Source organism: Crinia signifera, chromosome 1 (genome assembly GCF_055691185.1).
Source record: "Crinia signifera chromosome 1, ASM5569118v1, whole genome shotgun sequence".
Taxonomy (NCBI): Eukaryota; Metazoa; Chordata; class Amphibia; order Anura; family Myobatrachidae; genus Crinia; species Crinia signifera.
Window position 1 is genome coordinate 274354119 of NC_139217.1, and position 22938 is coordinate 274377056.

At 42.0% G+C, this 22938-nt stretch overlaps 1 protein-coding gene across 1 annotated transcript in view; it reads left to right on the forward strand.

Moving 5' to 3' along the window:
* The window catches only part of MUSK (muscle associated receptor tyrosine kinase), a 116458-nt gene that overhangs the window by 61458 nt on the left and 32062 nt on the right, over positions 1–22938 (forward strand). Inside the window, exons 7-9 of the mRNA XM_083184021.1 lie at positions 3593–3752; positions 7210–7216; positions 10569–10832. Coding sequence (XP_083040147.1) covers positions 3593–3752; positions 7210–7216; positions 10569–10832 — 431 coding nt within the window. The remainder of the gene's footprint in view (positions 1–3592; positions 3753–7209; positions 7217–10568; positions 10833–22938) is intronic.

The following is a 22938-nucleotide window of genomic DNA, read 5'->3' on the forward strand; positions in this document are numbered from 1 at the left end:
ACTCTCCTTTAACATGACTTGACCTCTCATTCAGCACAATGCTGCAGGAGGAAGTTGCCTGCGATCCATAAAACGCTTTGCATTGGAATATCCAATTAGAGATATTATGATTGATTTTAAATTATTTTTTTATTTTGATTTAATTTCTTATTGACTGATTAAGAAGGGGGCACAGGGAGTCAATACCACTGGACCCCACTCTATCTAGAGGCCCCGTGTGGTTGACATGTATTTTTTTTTTAAATATATATAATTTTTTTGTTTAGCTAAAGGTTATGTGCATGGGAGTGGGGTAGTGCTGCAGCTTCGCCTATCTGCCAATGTGACAATGGTTAATGGTGCTGAGCATCGGGAGCCAATGCACACTGACTGCGCAAGTGTGCAGTGCATTACTGGGAGTTGATTAAGTCCCATGATACTTTGCACAAGAGGTCAAAGGCTGAGAGGATTGTGTTGATCTCTGCTTGGTGGAGCTCATCATATGCTTCTCAGGCCCATGGAGGACAGCAGCAGCAGCCTCATAATGGGAGGGTTTTTAATTAGAGACATCGCTGAGGCTGTCAGCGCTCCTATATACTAAGGTACAGAGGGACAAACACAGGCTTTTCATGTGGTATTTTTTATATATATTTATGTTTATATTAATCCCCCCTCCTGCAGTTACCCATTGACCAAGTGTATACTGCCTTTACTCTGTGTTTTGACAGTGTAATATTCTCCCATGCAGTTTGAGTCCAGCAATTACAAGTGGGAGGGGGCCCCTCTGTCTAAAGTGACCCCGGCTCCCCAAAGGCTTAATCAGGCCCTGCCTAAGCTATGTAATTTTTAATAGTATTATGCTGTGCAATGTAGATACTGCTTATTTGCACTAATGACATTTAAATCCAATATTCTGAAGGAGTGCTTCACTCCAGGACTCACCGCACTAACACACTCCAGTTATATTAAAACTTCTGTTGGCCCCACTATCTTATCAATGCTTTCCATACAAGGTTAATGTGTCCCCAGTCACTGCTGTGCAGGTCTGAATGTGTTACATCAGTTATGTAGTGACTGCTATGCAAGAAAAAATGGCTGCATGGAATGATTCCTGTTTTGGGGTTTGTGGGTATGTCTGGTGCCACTATTTATCAAAGACCTTGAATACAATATGGAGAAAGTGTTTTGTTGTCGATGAAGTGTTTAAGAATGGATAGAGAAGTTTAGAGAAGGTCGTACAAGTTTCAGCTATGAAGGTGCCGGATGCCTGTCCATGTCCATGACTGATGAGAACATTGAGCTTACACGTGAACTGGTTTGCATAAACTAGTGACATTAGATTCCCCTGAAAGAAGTCCTAAGAGGTCACAGATTCATATCTGATGAAGAGGTGAAGACAGCGGGGCATCCGTGGCTCACAGCTCAGCGTAAAACATTTTTTAATAAGGGAATTCTCAAGCTTGTTGACAGATGTATTTAAAAGCTTGCAGATGATAAGATTGTGATCTGAGAAAGGAAAAGGAATAGTCGTATTGGGGAATGGGGAAAGGAAAATTTTGCTAGTTTGCTATCAATTTGATTGAGCCCCTCTGCTCCAGACCATATTTGAAACAAGGGCATTCTTGTTTTCAAATTGTTTTGTTTGTCCTGTCAAAGATAACCCCCCCCCCCCTTGTTTTTCTTGACAATTGTTGCATGTTCAATGTGATGTTTGTAGAAATATGTATGTACTAACAGTTGGTTCCTCCATATTTTAAATAAACAACCAAATAAAAGTTACATTTTAATACTATCACATTTACAAGTTGTGCACCAAAAAAAGAGAGAGTTCTTTTCTTTCTTCTTTACTTAAAGGAAAAGGAGTGTTAGTGAATTCAGAAATGAAGCATATGACCTGATTTACACCTGAATGCCAATTAAAGAATTCGCAGTGGACTGCAAAGAGAAAGTTACCAGCAAGAAAGACAGACTAAAACATCCCTTGCTAAATTACAAGAGAAATGTGAATGGTTTGCTATTTACTATCCACTCGCAAATCCATACATAATTTCCAAACCTTTTGAATCATTTGTGCAACTGTGGGTAACTATGAGGCTTCCACTAAGCTACGACTGAGACAGGGAGGAAATGGTTATTGCTGACATTATAGACCCTCCTCTAAAATGCCTGGGCACACCTGAATTTTTACCCCACACCCAGAAAATGTTAGGTTTCCACCAACAAACACCAGCTTCATGTCAGTCAAATTGTGAGGGGATTGCGTTTACAATCCTAATGCATTTTCTGTTCCTATTCTGTTGGGTTACCCAAGTGGCAATAGATAGCAACAACATACTGTATTCATCATTCAACTGGACTATGTTACCTTCTCTTATCTGGCCTTCCTAACTGCTGCTTCTGTCCTAAATGCTGCAGCATGGCTCATTTTTCCCTTCAAACAAACTGATTCTGCCAGGCCCTACACTGGCTCCTTTCCCCTTTCAGAACCAATGGAATTCCTCTCCACCCTAAATCTCTAAACTTATCTCCCCCCCGCTTAGCTCTACCAGTGACTTCTATCTATCCTCACAACTGATAACCACCTCGCAATCCCACCTCCAAGAGTTTAAGAGTTTAGCTGTGCTGCTCTCCACCCATGGAACTCTGTCCCTCTCCATATGAAACTGACGAACTCTTTCCAAATCTTATTTATTGAAGTATTCAAACCCTCATCTTAACCAGCTATGATCCTCAGACACTGTCTCTCCCCATTGTGTCACAACTGTATGTACACCCCTTCCCTTACAGATTGTTAGCGAACACGAAGCGGGTAATCATCCTTCCTCTAGGTGTTTTTAGTTTCCTCACTTACACTATCTCCTACCCATTGCCACCAGTGGGTTATTTTGTCGCAGGTATGGATCACTGGGCTGACCCTAATTAGGTTGAAATTCAATAGGTCAGTCCCATATCGTCAACATGGCATAGGTTGACTGGGTCAAAAGGTTGCAGGATCATTGGGTCAACATGGAAAAAGTAGCCAGTTGAAAAGGTTGACATGCACAAAAGGGTGACACATGACAGGTTGATATATGGTCGACACAGCCTTTTACCATTTATTTGGTGTAATTTTGTTAGTTAAGCCACAAGTAGCCCTAACTAGAGTAAAGCTTGGCTCACCATGCTTTGGGCAAGGTGCCTTACTCCGCTATCATTGTGCTTGCCAAAGGTTGCTATTCCCAGTCTTATGGATGGTAAAGGGTGAAAAAGTTGAAAAATAAATAATTTTTGTGTCGACCATATATGTTGTCCATCTGAACCTGTTGACATTTTGTATATGTTGGCCTTAAGCACTGTCGACATTTTCACCATATTGACCTAATGCATGTCATCCGTATTTGGTCAACTTATTGACTGTCACCTTAATTGGGGTTAACCAATCATCTAGATACCATCTGGCACTGTTTTCTGAGTATTATGAATGCCTATGTAGTATACAGTATATAGATTGTATACTTTGTTCTGCAGTGGTTTGTACCGTATGGACTTGACATTTTTTTGTGTATCTGAACAGTATATTTCCGGCATGTAAACTAAGTTAATGGAATATTATTGTGACTTTTTTGTTTCCTAGGTTTCATCAGAGTCTATTGAGGAAAATATCAAAGATGGTGTCATATTCTCAAAGGTGTACATTTTAGCAACCAGGCCAGGACTGTTTACTTGTATGGCAGACAACAAGCATAGTGGTAGTTTTGGCTCTGCAAAAGCTGCAGCAACAATTAGCATATCAGGTATGTCCAAGAAGGCCATTTGCAGCTATACCTTCAAGTTATATTAAATACCAAAATATTCCAAAATACTGTTTGTCACATTCTGGTCCATGTTTACTACTACAATTGTGTTTTTAATCCCTGTTGTGTAATATTGTAAATTATATGAAATGGCCATGTACTTGTTAAAGGGAAATAATAAAAGAACTAAGAAACAAAGAAGAATGAAAGGGGCAGAGAGGGTGTGATAGGGGGGTTTATTCTAGTTCATTCTTTCTGACAAAATCCTTCTTAGATGGACAAAACCATTAGCACTGCAGGGGGGCAGATGTAACATGTGCAGATATAATTAGATTTGGGTGAGTTATTTTGTTTCTGTGCAGGGAAAATACTGACTGCTTTATTTTACACTGCAATATAGATCTCACTTTGAAGAAAAACCCCACCCAAATCTAATTCTCTCTGCACAAGTTACATCTGCCCCACCCGCAGTGCACATGGTTTTGTCCATCTAAGAAGGATTTTGTCAGAAAGAATGAACTAGAATAACCCCCAGAGTGCAGCTCAACAAGTGGATCTTCATTTTGTTCTTTTCAGGGTCTTTATGAATGGTTCTGAGATAATGGGTCAATAATCATTAGGTCAACCACTATTGGTCAACAGTGACTAGGTTGACACCTAAGAATAGTCGACATACCATAGTTCGACAGTGACAGAAGGTCGACACAAGCTTAAGGTCAATACTCAGAAGGTCGACACAAGTTTTTCATATTTTTTTGGTGTCTGTCAACATGGACACCGTAGATAACCAATATGAATAAATCCAAACCTGCACATCTCTCATTTATATAATAATCACCACATACAAGTGGGAATTGAAAAGAAGAATGTAAAAGGGGATTGCATAAGACTTTTTAACCAGCTCCTTGGAGATTTGTAAAAAAGATCGACATGATCAAAAGTCAACATCACAGTGGTTGACACCAGTTTTTTTAAGGGGGTTGATGTGTTTCCAGCTTTTGCTTGATTTACTCCCCACGTGCGCTAAGAGTAGGAATAGTAGCTGTGCGGAGGTAGCGGAGTGAGACACTGCCCGAGGCGTAGTATGCCCAGAAGGGTACACCTTTCCACTGATTGTGCTTACATATGGTTAAACATACAACCTGATACCCAAAAAACTTTACCTGTTTGTGTCAACCATTGTAATGTCGACTGTTTGACCTTTTCAACCTTTTCAACCTAATGGGTGAGATTTAATAGGATGAGAGATTCAGAAAGTGAGAGATTTGGGAACAAATCTCTAAGTTTTTTTAAAGCAGCAATCATTTACACGCAAAACCAGTTTGATTTTGCAGTGTAAATGATTGCCGCTTTAAAAAAAAGGGAGCTTTTTTTTCCAAATCTCTCACTTTCTGAATCTCTCATTCTATTAAATGTCACCCAATGACAGTCTATATCACATTCGTTCTTCATTAAACTTTTATTCTTGGTTAGAATGTACACTTCTAGGATACAGTTACAAATGCTATGTAGAATTGTCCCTTTCTTGGTTTCCTGGTACTACTGGATGCGGGGTGCCCATTTAAATCATCTCTTAGTACCTTCTTTAGTAGAATACTGATAATCTGAGGCCATTTAGTCTAATAATCTATGGCATCTTTTAGTAGAATAGTCATACCTAACAACTGTCCCAATTTTCATAAGACATTCCCTATTTTTGTGTCGGTCCTATCCGCAGGCAGCAGTGTCCCGCAGTGGGGCGCCGTTGCGAGACCCGCTGTGCATGCGTAAAGCCACTATTCACAGGAAATCCCTGGCTGCCTGCTGGACTATGTATACTAGACTTGTGTGAGTCCACACATAATCTTGGAAATAATTATTTTTGTATTGAAAAAACCAACATAGAAAAACATTACAGATTTGTATTCGTGTAAATTACAGGGTTGGTGGTGCTCCCAGAACAAGTTCAGGAAAACTCTGTTAAGGGGGATTTTCCTCACAAGAGGGTGTAAGGAAAAGAAAGACTGATTATGTCTTTTCCAGGGCACTGGAAACACAGGGCCCTGGAAAAGACATAATCAGTCTTTCTTTTCCTTACACCCTCTTGTGAGGAAAATCCCCCTTAACAGAGTTTGCCTGCTGGACTAGTCTTCTGCTGTGTTCTGTAATTAATGGCAAAAAGTACTAGCAATAGGTTAATAAATCAGAGGCTCCCAACATTGTTTGGTTTGAAATCAAGCTCTAATTTATTTTTTTGACAAAATACATCTAAACTTAATTGTACCCATATAAACAATGTGGAAATGGTACCTTTTGTGGGTAGATCAACCTAGAAGTAGAACGGATGAAAGTGTTGCGAATTAACCAGAATAACCCCCCTTATGTATTGTATGTAACCACATCCTGCAATGTGATGCCAGTGGGGGCATACAGAGACTGGCAGAGCTGTTGTGTTTGACACATTTTTACACTTCCATATATGACACTTGCAGATTGCTGCATGCTTTTGTTTATTTCTAACGGATAATACATATTACTTACAGTCATTTCTGAAACAAAATGAATGTGTTTAGTTTTAGGTTGAGTAACCCATATATGCAAATCCAATTTTGTTAAGCTTCAATGAGCTATACCTATGCTTTCTCATGTTACACAAACTTTGTTTCATACACAAAGTTATTCAAATATTGTATAAAATTACCTTCAGACTGTGTGTATAAGGGGCCTTATTTTGATTCATTCGGTCCTACGTGCGTTCGCAAGGAGGACCAATATTTAGTGTCTGCGCATGCGCGTTTCTGCACAGGGTGCGTGCTGCCACAGTGACCTTTCCCTCGCACAGGGAGACCACAGCTTATAGTGACTATATAGGTCACTCTGAACTGTGTGCACGGGATAAATCATTTGATGTTTGGTGACCATCAAATAATTTCTCCCTGTCTGCGAATGGATGATTATGTAAATCATCCATTCGCAGCCGTGCTTGGGGGCACAGCGGGCGGGGGCGTCTGACGAACGGCGAGCGTCTGATGGACTTGCAAGGCTGCGAATTTTGCAGCCTTGCGAGTCAAGTAGAATAAGGCCCAAGGTGTATATGAAACATGCATGCATTATGTGTTTAGAATTGGATTCCATTTCCAAGATATGTCATTAAGATATGGTATAGAAAAATCCTAAAACGAAATACTAAGCATATTGAAGGAGAATTATCCTGTATATAACAAAATATCTCTTTGTTTTTGTACACAGTAATAGATAACATCCCATATAAACATCCTAATCACCTGTCAACCTGGATCCTCCAATGAAGCAGCCTAAAATATCAACAGCTTATGCCTTATGCATTATCAGTGTTTAAACTGTACAATGAGTTGCAAAATTTTTTTTGAACATCGATGAACTTACAGTATATTAACTATTCTTTTCTTCTTCCCCTAATGTTGTTATTCTGTGGCCGGACTACCACTGTTTCCTGTAGAATGGAGGTAAGACATTTGTCTGTATTAATGTTTTAAATATGTTATTTTCTTTTAAATGAATGATTACAAAGTGAAACACTTAAATGATGTAATAAACCTCATGCTGTTCCATAAGATCATTGGACACAAGTTAATGTTATGTAATATTTTCCATTACTGACTACCTAAAATTGCAAACAGCAGACGTGAGGATTCATTGAGTCATAAATTGACAGCTATGGGCCTAATTCAGAGGTACACACATATATATATATATATATATATATATATATATATATATATATATATATATATATATATATATATCCATCGCAGCAGTGGCACTCCGGTCTTACCATGGCTTGATAAAAACGCAAATAAAGCGTTGAAACTTTGCACTTTAACCTGTGTTCCTGTCTCAATTTCTTGGATAAGACCGGAGTGCCACTGCTGCGATGGATATGTTAAGATATCAGCGTTCAACCTGATAATCTTCAGGAGGCACACGGCAAGTAAACCATTGAATCCAGGAGTGCCGACACACGAAGTCTATATATATATATATATATATATATATATATATATATATATATATATATATAACAGTCAGGTGTAGGTACTGGCACTCACAATAAGTAGGTATCTGTGCTTGTTGCCGTCCAAATAGTCGACATCACTTGCATGTGTCAACATACAAGCAAACAGGAGACGGAGGCACTCAAGACAAACGAAAAAAACACTCAGAACTCAGCCTGTTCGGTCTACGTTTCAATGGTCTGCTGCCATTTTCATCAGGACATAAATACATGTACAAACACTCACCCTTTATGTGCTCAGCCATCACCACGAGTCCGTGTGCGCCGTGCGGGCGTCCTCCCGCCACGGCTCTCAATGATGACGTCACCACGTGCACCCGTCACCATAGAAACAAACAATAAACTGTCGGAAAAAACAGTAATGTAAGCAGGCATATATAAACACATTCAGAGCATGAAATCAACAACGGAAAATACATGTTGCAATAACAATATGAGGCAGTACTACAAGAAGCAGTTTAAACCTAAAGTTTCATTAAGTCCATTAGGACTAAGTGTATCGAGGGTAAAGATCCACTTCGCTTCCCTCTGCAGGAGCAACCTGGATCTATTACCCCCCCTCTGCAAGGGTGGAATGTGGTCAATTATTTTATGTCTGATGGCGGTAGGTGAATGACCCATGTTCGCGACACTATGCGAACATGGGTCATTCACCTACCGCCATCAGACATAAAATAATTGACCACATTGACCACATTCCACCCTTGCAGAGGGGGGGGGGGGGGTAATAGATCCAGGTTGCTCCTGCAGAGGGAAGCGAAGTGGATCTTTACCCTCGATACACTTAGGCCCTTATTCTGATCTGTGCGGCCGGAGCCGCATACGTTGCTCCGGCCGCACAAACCAATCCCCGCCTACAATACGGATCGCCACGGCCGCCCGTACGCGGACGGCTGGCGATCCGCATGAAAATGGTGGGGCGTACGCCTCCACCATGGTGGGAGCTGCCCCCTGCATTCGATGGTCGGTGACCATCGAAGGCAGGGCCGCACGCTCCACCAGCTCCCGCAAGCTTAGACCACACGGACAATCGTCCGTGTGAAAGCTTGTATGGGGGCGGAGAGCTGACATCCGGCGATGTCAGCTTTCCGCCCCCATCACTGGCGTCATAGCCTCATTACCATGCATACGCCCCGCGTTTGCATGGGAACGCCCATGAAACGCTGGGCGTATGCATAGGGTAATGAGGCTATTAAGCCCCTCACGCCCCTATACGCCCCCTTTGCGGCGTATACATTTTTTGTGCGGCGATTTCCCCTGCACATGCGCAGAGTGACCTCTGCGCATGTGCAGAGTGAAAACATCGGCGGTACGGCCGCACGCGGGCCGTACCGCCGAGATCAGAATAAGGGCCTTAGTCCTAATGGACTAAATGAAACTTTAGGTTTAAACTGCTTCTTGTAGTACTGCCTCATATTGTTATTGCAACATGTATTTTCCGTTGTTGATTTTATGCTCTGAATGTGTGCATATATGCCTGCTTACATTACTGTTATTTCCGACAGTTTATTGTTTGTTTCTATGGTGACGGGTGCACGTGGTGACGTCATCATTGAGAGCCGTGGTGGGAGGACGCCCGCACGGCGCACACGGACTCGTGGTGATGGCTGAGCACATAAAGGGTGAGTGTTTGTACATGTATTTATGTCCTGATGAAAATGGCAGCAGACCATTGAAACGTAGACCGAACAGGCTGAGTTCTGAGTATTTATTTCGAGTGCCTCCGTCTCCTGTTTGCTTATATATATATATATATATATATATATATATATATATATATATATATATATATATATATATACAGGTGCACACACTGCTGCAATTTCTCACAGATTATTATCATCTATACAGTATATGTCTAGTGTCTCTTTGTGTGTCTCCGAAACACTACGTCTCTTTCTCTCACATATGCACAGACACAGAGGCAATAACACGGTAGCAGACTAGCTTTCGAAGCATTTGCATAATTTCACTTAGTGTGAAATAATGCCAGTGAGAGCATTCCTTCTGTGCACTATCATGCAATGGGCTGAGCAGACACTGTAATGGTATCTGGATGGCTCACAGATAATGCCAGTCAGGTCTACACCAAAAGATTGATATGCACAAGGTCGACATTGACAAAAGTTTGACATATAAAAAAAGGTCAACATGGCAATCATAGACACATGAAAATGTTGACATGAGGTTTTTCCTAAAAAATGTTGGCCTTTTTCATGCATTACCATCCACGTGGATGTGATTGGGAAAATCGTGCAGTGGTAGCGATCAATGTGAGCGATGCAAAGGTATGCGCTACACTAATTAGGGGCCCACGTGCTCAGGTGTTGTTACAAAAAAAACCCTGAAAACTATAGGCGTGGATGTGTGATGGGCATGTCACGCCCAGCAATTACATCTAAATACACAGTGACCATGTTTTAATGGTCATTCTGCACATACAGTGGGACTGCTCTAATGTTCTATGATGCAACAGATTTTGCGACCAATGGTGCTGATGGTGCGACTGTATGCAAAGCAGTGGATTAGATGCATACCTGATGGGTGTCTTAAGTAAATGCAAAAGTACCATAAATTTAGTCACGGAATGTAAAACGAAGCAGTGCGTTCACCACTGAATCAGGCCCTTTATGTTGACATAAGAAAATGAGACTATCCATCTAGCCATACTGCCGTATCATGCAGCAAATATAACGTTTGTCTAATGATATGCCCTTTTTAAGATACCTTTTAAGTGTGATATAATGTAGGTAACAGGTCCATCTATCTACCTCTGTTATCAGGCTTTACAAAGGAGATACAGGCTACTGCAGCACCTACAGAGGGGATATATGTAATGCTATGCTCACGAAGGATTCATTGGTTTTCTTTAATACATCTAATGCTGAACCAGAAGAGAGCCAGGAGATGCTTGCTCAAACAGCCTGGAGTGAACTGAAATCAGTGAGCCCCCTTTGTCGGCCTGCAGCTGAGAATCTTCTGTGCAACTTCTTTTTCCGCGAGTGCAACCCAACAGGAGATGGCCCAGTTCCAAAGCCAATATGCAGGTACTACTGTGTGTATGAGAGGAAAGAGCTGTTATTTGGAGTTACTTTTTAAAAAGGTTGTACATTGTTATCATCTTTTAATTCTTTACCATTTATTATATTCAACAACATTATATACAGCATATGTATAACATATTTGGTAGGAAATGAATGATCTGTGAATGGTGCCAGATGCCATTGCACATATTTACGACCGAGACTGTAATAAACCAATTTAAATATTGTTAATACAGTTATATAAAATGCCAGATGTCCTGCTACATTGTTGCTGCATAAAGCAGTTACTGTACCTGGACTGAGATCCATGCTGCACTCATTTGCCTCTGCTGGATGTAATGTTATGTTACTAATCTGTATGTTGATACAATGTATGTATATCATGGTGAAGATTATAGTAATGCAATTACTTTACTTCCACTTTGCATCATGTCAGGTTTTGCAATGTTTGCAGGGGCCATAAAATAAAACTAGGACGGTGTGACTTTGTTATAGTTCTATGGCTTATTAAGAACATGGGGCCTAATTCAGAGATGTACAATATGTAGACCCTATGGTTTTCCTACAACTCCTATCCTACTATAAGTATGCCTGTCTGACCCCTGCTGGATTCCCTCCTTTGGGATGCCAGTATCAGTATATCGACCACCCGTATACTGACTGCAGCCAATTGGCGTTGGGGAGGGTGTTACGATACAGGGACGTATCAACCCTGTTTTGTGTCATGCAAATGCCAGGGCCTGAATCTTATGAAGCAGCTTTACTGGCCCTAAAAGCATAAAACGCTGGGTGAGGGTTACAAAGATGATTGATATTCATGTAGATGATCTGACGCTGCATCTCTGGGTCCAGCAGCAGACCACAAAAGTCAGCTATGGGGTCATTTATCAAGTCCCAACATCTGGGATATTAAATGGGTGGCAAAGCCCTGTGTGTCCTTGAAAAGGGGGAGTGGGCAGTGTAAAGGGGCATGGCTCTAGATATGACTTGTTTGTGAACCACGTCTCAAGTATTCGTCACTGTGGGGGCATGCTCAATGCTCTTGGAGATGCCGCCCATGCCCTTACCCCCTCTGTCTCCCATGAAAAGATGCTGTGTATATGAGCATAGTGTCTATTCACCGCTGCTCTGCTCAGCATTGTGTGACAGGGGACCTCCCAGCAGCACACACATCCACCACAGGATATTATGCCTCAGGGGTGGGACAATGGCATAATCCCCCCAAAAAGCCACAGTCAGTTGATATGTTGCTACTACAGACTCATGTTGCCTTTGCATATACTGTATGCTAGCATAGCCGATGCATCTGCAAAAAAACATCCATCAAGTATTAAACTCACCGGGGGCACTTGCGCCAAGAAGGGTGGGCAGAGAAGCAGGTGCCGGGGATCACCCAGCATTTCATGACTGTGCCCACAATAACTGTGGGTGCACCTAATGAAATGCTAGGTGTACCCCTGCAAAAGCAGGTGTGTCGATGCCTGCTTTGGGCTGATGGCTGACATTATATAACATCAGCGCCTGGCCCAAATTCGTCATCTGCGGCTAGAATAAAAGTCAGTCTACACTGACTTTTATTGGTGATGGGGAAAGAAGATCATTCGATGGTGAGCGAATGATTTTTCTTCCATTTAGCTGCATGCGAGAGAATGTATATGCCTGTATCTGCTCGTATGCTAGTGAATGGATTCGGGTGTGGGGCGGGTGTTCGGCAGAGCAGCGAGTGGCGTTTACCTGCTCACTAGGCTATGAATATACACAGCCAGAAGATTAGTTAGTAACATTAAAATGTAAATGATCCTATTATTCTTTTTGGGAACAAGAACAACAAATGGTTTTGTAATACAGTCCAGTCCGCAGTATTCCATATGTGACTAGTCTTATGTAGGGTACACACCAGAAGGATTTGGCCGCAATTCACCCAATTTTGATACAATCTTGACTGATTGTATGTAAATTGGGCATGTTTTAGATCCGATTCCGATCCGATGGGCGTCCCCGCTGGTCAATTGGTTGTTCTTGAGATCCTACCAGCTGCAGTCAGGATCTGTATAAGATCCATTCAACTGGATACAGATCATGAATGGATCGTATGCAGATCGTACGATCATCTCGCGACCTGCTCACGATCATGATCCTTCTGCTGTGTACCTAGCATTAGTAAAATATTAAACTTACATCATGTAGCAATCTGATACAACCATGATTTAAATATTGTCATTGTTAAAGTTGCAGTGAACCAGATAACTGATTTACTGCAACTTTGTCCATCTCCCTCTGAGAATTCTCTTGTTTCATCAGTTCTGCTACATCTCTTTATGGCATTAAAACAGCTATTTCAATTATCAGGAGCAGCCAAAACATGAAGCCTTAGAATAATGTGATGGTGACTACATTTTTATTTTAATATTAACAGCTGCTGTTTGACCTTTATGAAATGAGGTGTTGATGTCAGTCAATTGTATAATGGGCTGGCTTCCATGAGCCATTCACCTGGCTGGTAGAAGAAACCCGAATGATTTACATAGCAAAATATTTTGTCTCAATACTTTGTACGCTTTAAATTGTTTTCTTATTTGAAGATATATGATGAAACAGAGTAGGTTTGATTGTTATTCATTTTTGTATTATACAATACAATACATACAATACATTATTATCCTTAAGTGAATTTATTTGTTTAACTAGTGGGCATCTGGTGGAGCAATTCAATTGTTGCTCCAATGGGCCCCTCCGTAGACGTAGGAGACATATTTCTTCTCGCAGCCTCCCTCCTGAACTAGTGAGATAAAATGTGTGAAACCTTCATATTAACCTGATGCTTTGCAAGTTTAGCTCCTTACTCTCCATAGACTAAAATAGATGACCACCTTCCATAATCATATTTAGGGGATGATCCTAATAGGACCAAAGGGTGCGAGGTGCCATTCGGGTCCAATTTTCATGTGTTTAAATGCTTGAAACAGAACCCGATTCAGCCTGATCTGATACAGGGGGAGAGGATCAATTTTTATGAATCTGCCGCAGCGTGGAGACAGAGGAATACTTTTTATGACAGTACAGGGGGAGAAATGGGCTGAGGAGTCAGGACACCACAGGCTTCTCCCAGAGAAGTTCTCTGAGAGAAGCCTGTGGTGTCCTGACTCCTCAGTCCTGTTATTGTACAGGGGAAGCAGGCTTTGGTGTCCAGTAATTGTGCAGGGGGAGCAGCCTGTGGTGTTGTTACTGTGCAGGGGGAGCAGCCTGTGGTGGTGTTACTGTGCAGGAGGGAGCAGCCTGTGGTGTTCTGTTATTGTGCAGGGGGAGATGTCTGTGTTGTCCATTTATTGTGCAGGGGGGGCAGCCTGTGGTGTTCTGTTATTGTGCATTGGTGCAGCCTGTGGGTTCCTGTTATTATACAGGTGGAGTAGCCTGTGGTGTTCTGTCATTATACAGGGGGAGCAGCCTGTGGTGTTCTGTCATTATACAGGGGGAGCAGCCTGTTGTGTCCTATTATTATACAGGGGGAGCAGCCTGTGGGGTCCAGAATGTGTCATATTCTGTAATGTGCATTAGGGTGTGTTCCATAACGTGTAATGCCTCCTTTTTCTGATGCCATGCCTCCTTTACAGAGCACATGGCCCCCTTTTCGCCACGTGGCTTTCTGGTCCCAGTCCGGCCCTGGGAACAGGTGCTGGAAGACAATGAGGGTGCGTCAATATTTCCAAATCCTGAACTGTTGGAAATGTGTTTGTTTAGTAGCTTCAGAGAAGTAAGTAATAGAAGGTATTCTGAATGCACTGGGAGGTCTGCTGGTTATCCATGTGAGCTGTGGATGACTGGGTAGGTTGCTGACAGGACTGCCATCACAAATTGTGGGGCCCAGGACTGAACAAATACACAGGGCCCCTTTGCCCCTTCTTGAACCCCCAGCTTGCCTGGTGAGACACCCGGTGTCTGCATCACTGGCCGCATTACTCAACCTCTATATTGCTTCAAGGGAAAATTGAACTTTGTTTATGACAAATTATACTTGCTAGACTCTAGTCCTGGGCCACCTTTCTTTCTGGGCCCAGAACTGGAGTCGTCCCCCCCCCCCATGGCTGCCCTGGCTGGGATGCCACCACCATCCTAATAAAGCATAATGGCTATGCTGCAGTTACCCTGAGAGTCTGCTGGAGCTGCTTAACTGAATTCCTCGTATGTTGAGGTTTACGGACTCTGCTTGGACATGTGGGAAGACTGGTATACAAACTTATAATTATGAGATGTTATTACAAGCCCTTGGCTTGTGTGATGTTTCCTAGGAGGCTAATGTTTTTTTTTTACAATACCTTTTAATACATGTGTGATTGTAATGCACCTTCTTATTATTTGTGCGGGCGCTGTATTTAAGGTCTTCCAAGAATAAAGATGGACTTTATGTCCTAAATCTGTTACTCTCACACATTTACAAATGTCAAATATGAAAATGGGAGGTGTGGCTCGGGTACTACATTTCCTGTGAGACTATTGTTCTTAAAATGAGGCCACGCCCCATATTGGGGATACACCGACAGCACAGACAAAGGTCCCGATCCACAAAATACAAAAGTTGTGATGTACTGTATGCTATGGGTACTGAGGTTTAAAGTTGTTTCCCTATTTAAAACTGACTATAGTACATACAGTACTGTATGTTTCAAATCTTGGATAGAGATAAAGTGGAGTCGTTGCCCATGCCAATCAATCAGCCTTTAGCTATACTTTATCTAGCACAATATATGAAATGACAATTAGAATGTGTGAACTCTCTGTGTATAACCTTTGGCTAGACCTTAAGGGACCCATCTATCACTGATCAAATTTGCAATTAAATCTGGGCACGAAATTAGCGCTCCGGATTGCATTGCATAAAGCGATCACTTTTGCGGGATGCATAATCTGAAACCCACAGGGACAGTGGCCTGACCCTGTGAAGTGATCAGTGCGCTACCTGTGTTACGGTACATGCATGCAGTGGAGCCAAGAGGGGGGGTACTCATTACCCTGGCCCGGATCTGATGGAGGGGCTTGGGGCCCACTACCCCATTGCCCCGTTGCATAGAGCTGGGCAGTGGGAGACAGAGGACAGGCTGCTGCTGCAGCACAACCTCTCTCCCCAGTGCTGTGTGAGAGAGACAGCTGCAGCAGGTAACCTGTCCTCTCTCTCCATAAGTGTGTGTGTGGTCCTACCCACACCCTGCCACCCGCTAAGTTTTTTACAGGGGCATAGCCATGCCACTCATTGGCCACATCCCCTCATTTTGCCTTGGCCCTGCAGAGCTGTCAGCGCCCCTGCATGCACAGTCCATGCTGACCAGATAAGCACAGCAGCCACTACCAGAGAGGGTTCCGAAGGAAAACCAGCTCCCTGCCCCTAGCTAAATGGGATGCTCGAGAGATTGAGATGCTTGCATGTCCCCGTCATCTGCCAGCTCTGCCAGAAACATCCCCATGGCGGGATGGCTGAGAGGGGCTCCATCCGTACATCCCTTCTGTGTCACCCCAGTCTGCCGACCCCTCCCTTTAGAATGTAAGCTGTCACTAGCAGGGCCCTCTCTCCTCATATCCTTTTCTTAGAAAATATCTCTGCCACCCTGATAATTGCTTCAGTGTCCTGTCCTCTGCTGCAACTGTCCTTATTTACCATGTACTTGTCCTAATTTGCCTTGTACTGTAATTCATTATATTTCTTTTTTTTTTTTTCTTATGTATTGTCTGGTGCTGCAGAACCCTTGTGGTGCCATAAACAATAAAAATAAATAATATTTATAATTGATAAAGACCAAATAGTAGTAATTAATCACTCACATTCAAGGCGTATGTGTTAAATGGGCACTGAAGTCAACGTAAAGATTTTAAGTAATACCATTTTCCTTAATCAAATGCAGTGCTGCCCATTTCTTACCTTGTCCTTGCAAAATAAATATATTAATCAGCAGTCTTCAGTCCGTTATTGGCAGAGATGGTGCCAATTGTATTCTTATAAATCTGTGGCTGTTAGTAGTTTATTTCAAGCTGGCTAATCACTGGGTTCTAAATGCTGCTGTAACTTCTAACATGTCTTATTCTAGTGTCAGGAGCTTTTCATCACAGTTAGCAAAGGGGGCATACAAGAAACACGCTTACAGTGGACAATCAAATCAATAGCTCCTGTCTGGCTAAATGCATTGAAACAATGTTTAGCTGAAGTGCTGGGACCTATTTAAATCCATACAAAAAAGAAGAACAAATCATTAATCAGACAGATGTTTAAATTAATAGTTATCTTTTCATAGTCCCTTCGATATTATCTAAATCTTTCATTTATTAAAAAAAATAATAGGTAGATAGATAGATAAATAGATAGATTAAAGGCTAAGTCTAAATCATGAATCATAAGATGGAAAGCAATCTGCCAGCAGCACAACTGAATTGGCTTTGCTTTGAAGCACAGGCAGGTGCAGTGGGGTCACTTTAATAAGAAGTAAAAGTATAATACGTCTTCTGACTTAAGAGCCTGCTTCGTGCTAGATAAATCTTGGCTTTATAGCCCGACTTGGCAGGGGCAAAGCATTCAGACAGAAAAAATCAAAGCAGAGTAGATCAAATCTATCATGAAATCCTAATCAGAAATTGTGACAGAATCAATACTTCTTGTCAGAGAATATTTCTAAGTGGAATTCTTGATAATTGTTCTTGACTCCTGGAGCATGCAATATACTGTAGTTAGCATTGCTGGCATTCTTATTGTATTCCAAATGTGGAGCTCCGGCTGTCACCTGCAGTACAACTTCGCTTGCCAAAGAATCTGGCACAGTATACCTTGTGCATTAATAATATCAGCAAATCTTTAAGTAAGTTTATTCCTGTTGTCAGTATGATGAGCCCAGTTTGCTGCTGTCACTCTGGACGAGTTTTTCAGGGTGTGACAAATGTGAACCTTGGGTGTGAATAATGTATGAGTGCAGTTTGTTCTGAACGCGATTACCAAGTTGTAGTTGCTTCCTTATCCGTATCACACCGGTAATGAAAAGGGAAATAACTTGGTAAAAGCAGTAGGCTATCATTTGTAGGGGTCAAAGCAAATTTGTTTAATGAAAACCGCATACATCGCAGGAAATATGAGATTCAATTAGAAATGCCAGGTTGTGGTACACACAGTGAGATTGCACAATGTTATCTGGAAATGGGAAAAGTGCATATACATTTTCCAGTGTAAAAAAGTTGTAATAAGCACTGTTAGTGCTAACCCCGTGAAAAGTGATTTGTGCACGCACAATAGCAATGTCCCCAGGTGGAGCAGGCGTCAGGTCCCCATAGACCTGGGACTAAAGCCAGAGTCTACTAATTGTCAGAGAGGTGGGGCCCATACGGTGCCGGCGCACAGGCCCTCTCCTGTCTTATAGCACCATTGCTGGTATGTTGCGATGTAGGTGATACTAGATGTATCTTAGTGTACTGATAATAGTGCATGGTTGATACATCTTCCTCTGTGTTACAGTTATTACAATTAATAAATTAGGAACCACTCATTGTAACACTCCATAGAATTAACACAATGTGAGTCACTGTGTATCTATAAAAGCTCCATAGGGCCCATAAACCGCATTCCCCCTGCACCCATTTAAATATACTTACTGTTCCGTCAGCCCTGCGATGGCTGCAGAGCTGCAAAAATCATTAGGAAAATAGCCACTATGGCAGTGGTTCCCAAACTGTGTGCCGTGGCTCCCTGGGGTGCCTTAGGACACTTGCAGGGGTGCCCTGGGTTGGTGGTCCAAGACCAATTCAAAACACCACACTTGGGTGGGATAAATCTTTTCCATGGTGAGTGATAACGAATGGATTTTCCCCTCTTCACATGGCGGCGACTGCATTCACAGCTGTGCACAGGGGCGGGATTACACTGTGGCAGGGCGGCGGCAAACTGATCAATGGGCTTCAAAAAGTTGCAACCCTGCAATCAGATCTGAATCGGCCCGACAATCTGAGAATTAAGGAAAGGGTCCAAACTAGCTGCCTCTTCAATGTTAGGAAAGTTCTGAGGTGCTGTGTGCTGAATTGTTTACCTCACATAACCCAGAACCGTGTGATATTTTATTTTGGTTACACATTGATAAACCATGCTAAGCTTTTGTCATGTGTGACATTTGCCAAACAAAGCATATCCGTTACAGATATGAGCATAATGCAGACTACCCTGAGGACTATATTTGAATTTATTTTATCTGGGTGGGAACCGAATGCAATCAAGTCTTTCTTGCCAATAGACAGTGAAAACAAGCAAACAATATTACTTAGACTTACCAAGTGTTACATTTACAGTATTAACATGGGAGATGCTGTTTTTTTTTACTCTTCCGATAAAAAGTACTAGAAAACATAAGGGGTGAAATTTAATAGGATGAGAGAATCAGAAAGTGAGAGATTTGGTAAGAAATCTTCAGTTTCTTTAAAGTGGCAATCATTTACAAAGCAAAACCAGTTTTATTTTGCAGTGTACATGATTGCCGCTTTAAAGAAACGGAAGATTTCTTACCAAATCTCTCAGTTTCTGATTCTCTCATCCTATTAAATTTCACCCAAGGGGTGAATTAAAATGAGTCCATTGTTTTATATTAGGACATACTGTAGGTAATGTAAGTTTTATCAGTCTACTAAAGCAAGGCTCTTCCTCTAATTCAGTCGTATAACTCTTCACTTTGAATCACTTTAACATTCTCTCTGAGGGTAGGATGCAAGGTCGGATTGACGCACAGTATTACAGGGGAAATACCCAGTGGGCCTCACTGCCCAACGGCGTGCCTCCTCCTCTAGGGATCAGGCTCATATATTTCTTTATGCTGCAGAATACTTTGGTGTATTTTCTACAGTGCATTGTTTTTATCATAACAATAAACCACAAACAAGTAGTGTAGCAGTGCTGGTTATAATAAAAAGTACTATATATAGAACTACGCAATGCAATGTGAATTTTTATAAAAATGGCCTACATGTGATATCGCTAAAAAGCGGGATATAAAAACGTTTTTAAAGAGAGTATAAAAACATAACTTATCTAGTAGGAGGAGTCAGCAGGCAGTACTCAACGCGTTTCGTCACTGAGACTTCATCAATGAAGAGACTTGAGAAGTCTCAGTGACGAAACGCATTGGTTACTGCCTGCTGACTCCTCCTACTAGATAAGTTATGTTTTTATACTCTCTTTAAAAACGTTTTTATATCCCCCTTTTTAGCGATATCACATGTACTGTACAGTAGGCCATTTTTATAAAAATTCACAATTTTTAGTTATTTGTGTTTCTATGTAAACTACTCTTACTGTTTGTTCTTATAAATAGTGCTATTGCACACTTTCTTATATCAAATAAATTATTATATGTTTTAAAAAAGACACACTTACTGTACAGGTATTTGTAGTCACGTTTGCCTTATCCAATCTATTGCAAGATAACATGCAGACCTGGGATCTTCATTCGAGTCCTCTATAGGCATCTTACGGTAGGACCTGTGGCTGCAGCCCTGCTGTTAGTGCGTGGGCAGCTGCATAGGAGCCTGTGTTTAGGTTCCTTGCAGCACAGCGGGTACCACTGAATGGGACACGCTGAGTCGCTATGTATGGCCAGGCCCATGGGCAACATGACGATTTTGTTTTAACTTATCACAAATGGGTGCCAAGCATCTCTGCTTATAAATATTCCTATTTGTTAAGAAATAAAGTAACCTCTGATAATATAGAGGATATAATCAGTGGTGCCGAGAAAGGGGGAGGGGTATTAATAGGGTTGCCACCTCATCTCTTTAAAACTGGAGACATATTAATTCCACAGGTTCTGGGGCTGATTAAAAAAATACAGTTGGAATGAAGTCTGATGGCTGTTTAAAAAAAAAAAAAACAGTTGAAATTGAGTCTTGAAGTGAGCCAGCCACAGAACCTGTGTAATTAATATGTCTCCAGTTTTAAAGGGATGAGGTGGCAACCGTAGGTACTAATAACCTAGGCCCAAGCCTGATGGAGGGGCCCAGCTGGGCCCACATTACCTGGCAGCAGCAGCTCTACTCAACCCAGCACATGCTGCTGTGCGGCCAGGGAGGTGCTTAAAAGGCTATTTTTGTCTGTATTTTATTCTTCGGTTATAAGGACATTACTTTTAAAATGCACACAATATACACACGATCATTGAGGTATGCACCTATCCTCTATCAATTTACTACAAAATAAATGAAACAAATGTAAACATGGCCATGCCAAAATGATCTTCTAATGTTAGACGTGTGAGGAACGCAATACACAAAGTAGTGCTATAACAATTGTTGCTGCCAGTGGTAAAATAAGTACAGTATGACCATCAGAAGTCAGTAACATTATCAGCCAACAATAATAAATCAGTCATTGGCTACTGGCCGTGATGTGCAACTACCGGTGGTACATCACTGTTGGAATGAAGAGAGACAGCGGAAGCAGAGACATGAAACATGAACTAGTCACTGTATAACTGTAAAAGTCAGCTGACGTCAATCATAGCTGTCTTCACTATTTATACCAGCTGAACCTCCATCTGCTCCTGGTTCTAGAAAAAGCTTTTACTTGTGTGTGGCAGACATACTGTTATAGCTAAAACACCCACAAAGAAAAGAAGTATCTTTACGGGTGCACTGAGGATCAAATGATAATTTAATAAAAATTAACTTTTATTGTTATTATAATAAAAAGTCTCAAATTCAGAAGAGACCTAGCTACCTTGTCTTCGTGAAATATTAAAAAGATAGGTAAGTGGATAAAGTAAGAAAAATAAGTGTAATATCTTAAAAAAAGAGAGAAGGACGAATGTGTGTGTGTCAGCTTATTAGTTAGGGTCTTTGGCATTAATTGCCCTTAATCATGAGCTAGTATCAGCATCTGCCTCAGTATCTTTGATTAATAGCAGCTTCTGTGTCTAACGGGATTCTTCAGATTTGTATTCTTACAGAGCTTATATTGTTACAATTTTCATGTGGCATGCAGAGAAAAGGTTACTGTAATCGTTTCAGTGCCTTAAATACATTACAGTGTTGCCTCAGCCCTTGCAAATCACCTACAGATGCTTAATAGTGTATTAATCATTTATTGTGTTCATACAATGGGCCTGTTTGCCTGATGTTATTATGGCAGGTAGGGCCGCCGACAGGGGGGTGCCAGGGGCACAGCTGTCCTGGGCCTCGGCCTCTGGAGGGGCCTGGGCAGCTGCCCACAGTGGCACGGCACCCCCCGCACAATGCCACCCGGCACCAGCGGCAGGCACGCACAATACACAGTGCAGCCTTCAGAGCGCCGAGCCTAGGATACAGAGGGGCTCGGCGCTCTGCAGGCTGCACTGTGCAGTGAGTGCTCCGTCCGAATCCCGACGCCGGGAGGGTCAAGATACTGCGCTGCCGCCGCTGCCACCGCAGGTAAGTAAACGTAATTGGCTGAGTGCCGGCACGCGAGGGGGGGTGCCGGCGTGTGCGAGGGGGGGGGTGCTGCTGGGGGCCCGGGCTGAAGGTCAGTCCCGGGCCCCAACTTTACTAGCGGCGGCCCTGATGGCAGGTTCAGCAATACTAGAAAAAGCACGTTGTTCCAAGTATATGATAATTAGTGCTATTATCCACTATTAAGGATGTAGATACATCATAGTTGCCTACCCTCCTGCATTCTGCAGGAGACTCCCTGAAATAGCAGCAATCTCCCTCTCTCCCTGATTAGTCTAGCAATCTCCCTGATTTCACATAGCCCACATTACACTGTTACATTTTTAGGGAAAAAAGGAATGAGAGATAGATACGTTTACATTGAATCATCAGCACCATTTCCCAGCACTTTACCAAGTATACTGTAGTAGCTCTTACTAACTGCTTTGGGGCTTATCTACATTTGGATGTAAATCATTTTAAAAGATTCCTCTCATATGTAGCAGTACACACCCACGCTTCTAGGTGCCACGTTCACAATCTCTTTTTATAATCTCTCTATATATGTAACTAGAAACACCCTTTGGGTGGAGCATGACACACCCCCTCAATGGGGCGTTGTGCAAAATTCTACTACCAACTATAATCTCCATGAAATTCTTTTTCAAAAGTAGGCAAGTATGAGATACATTAATTAATG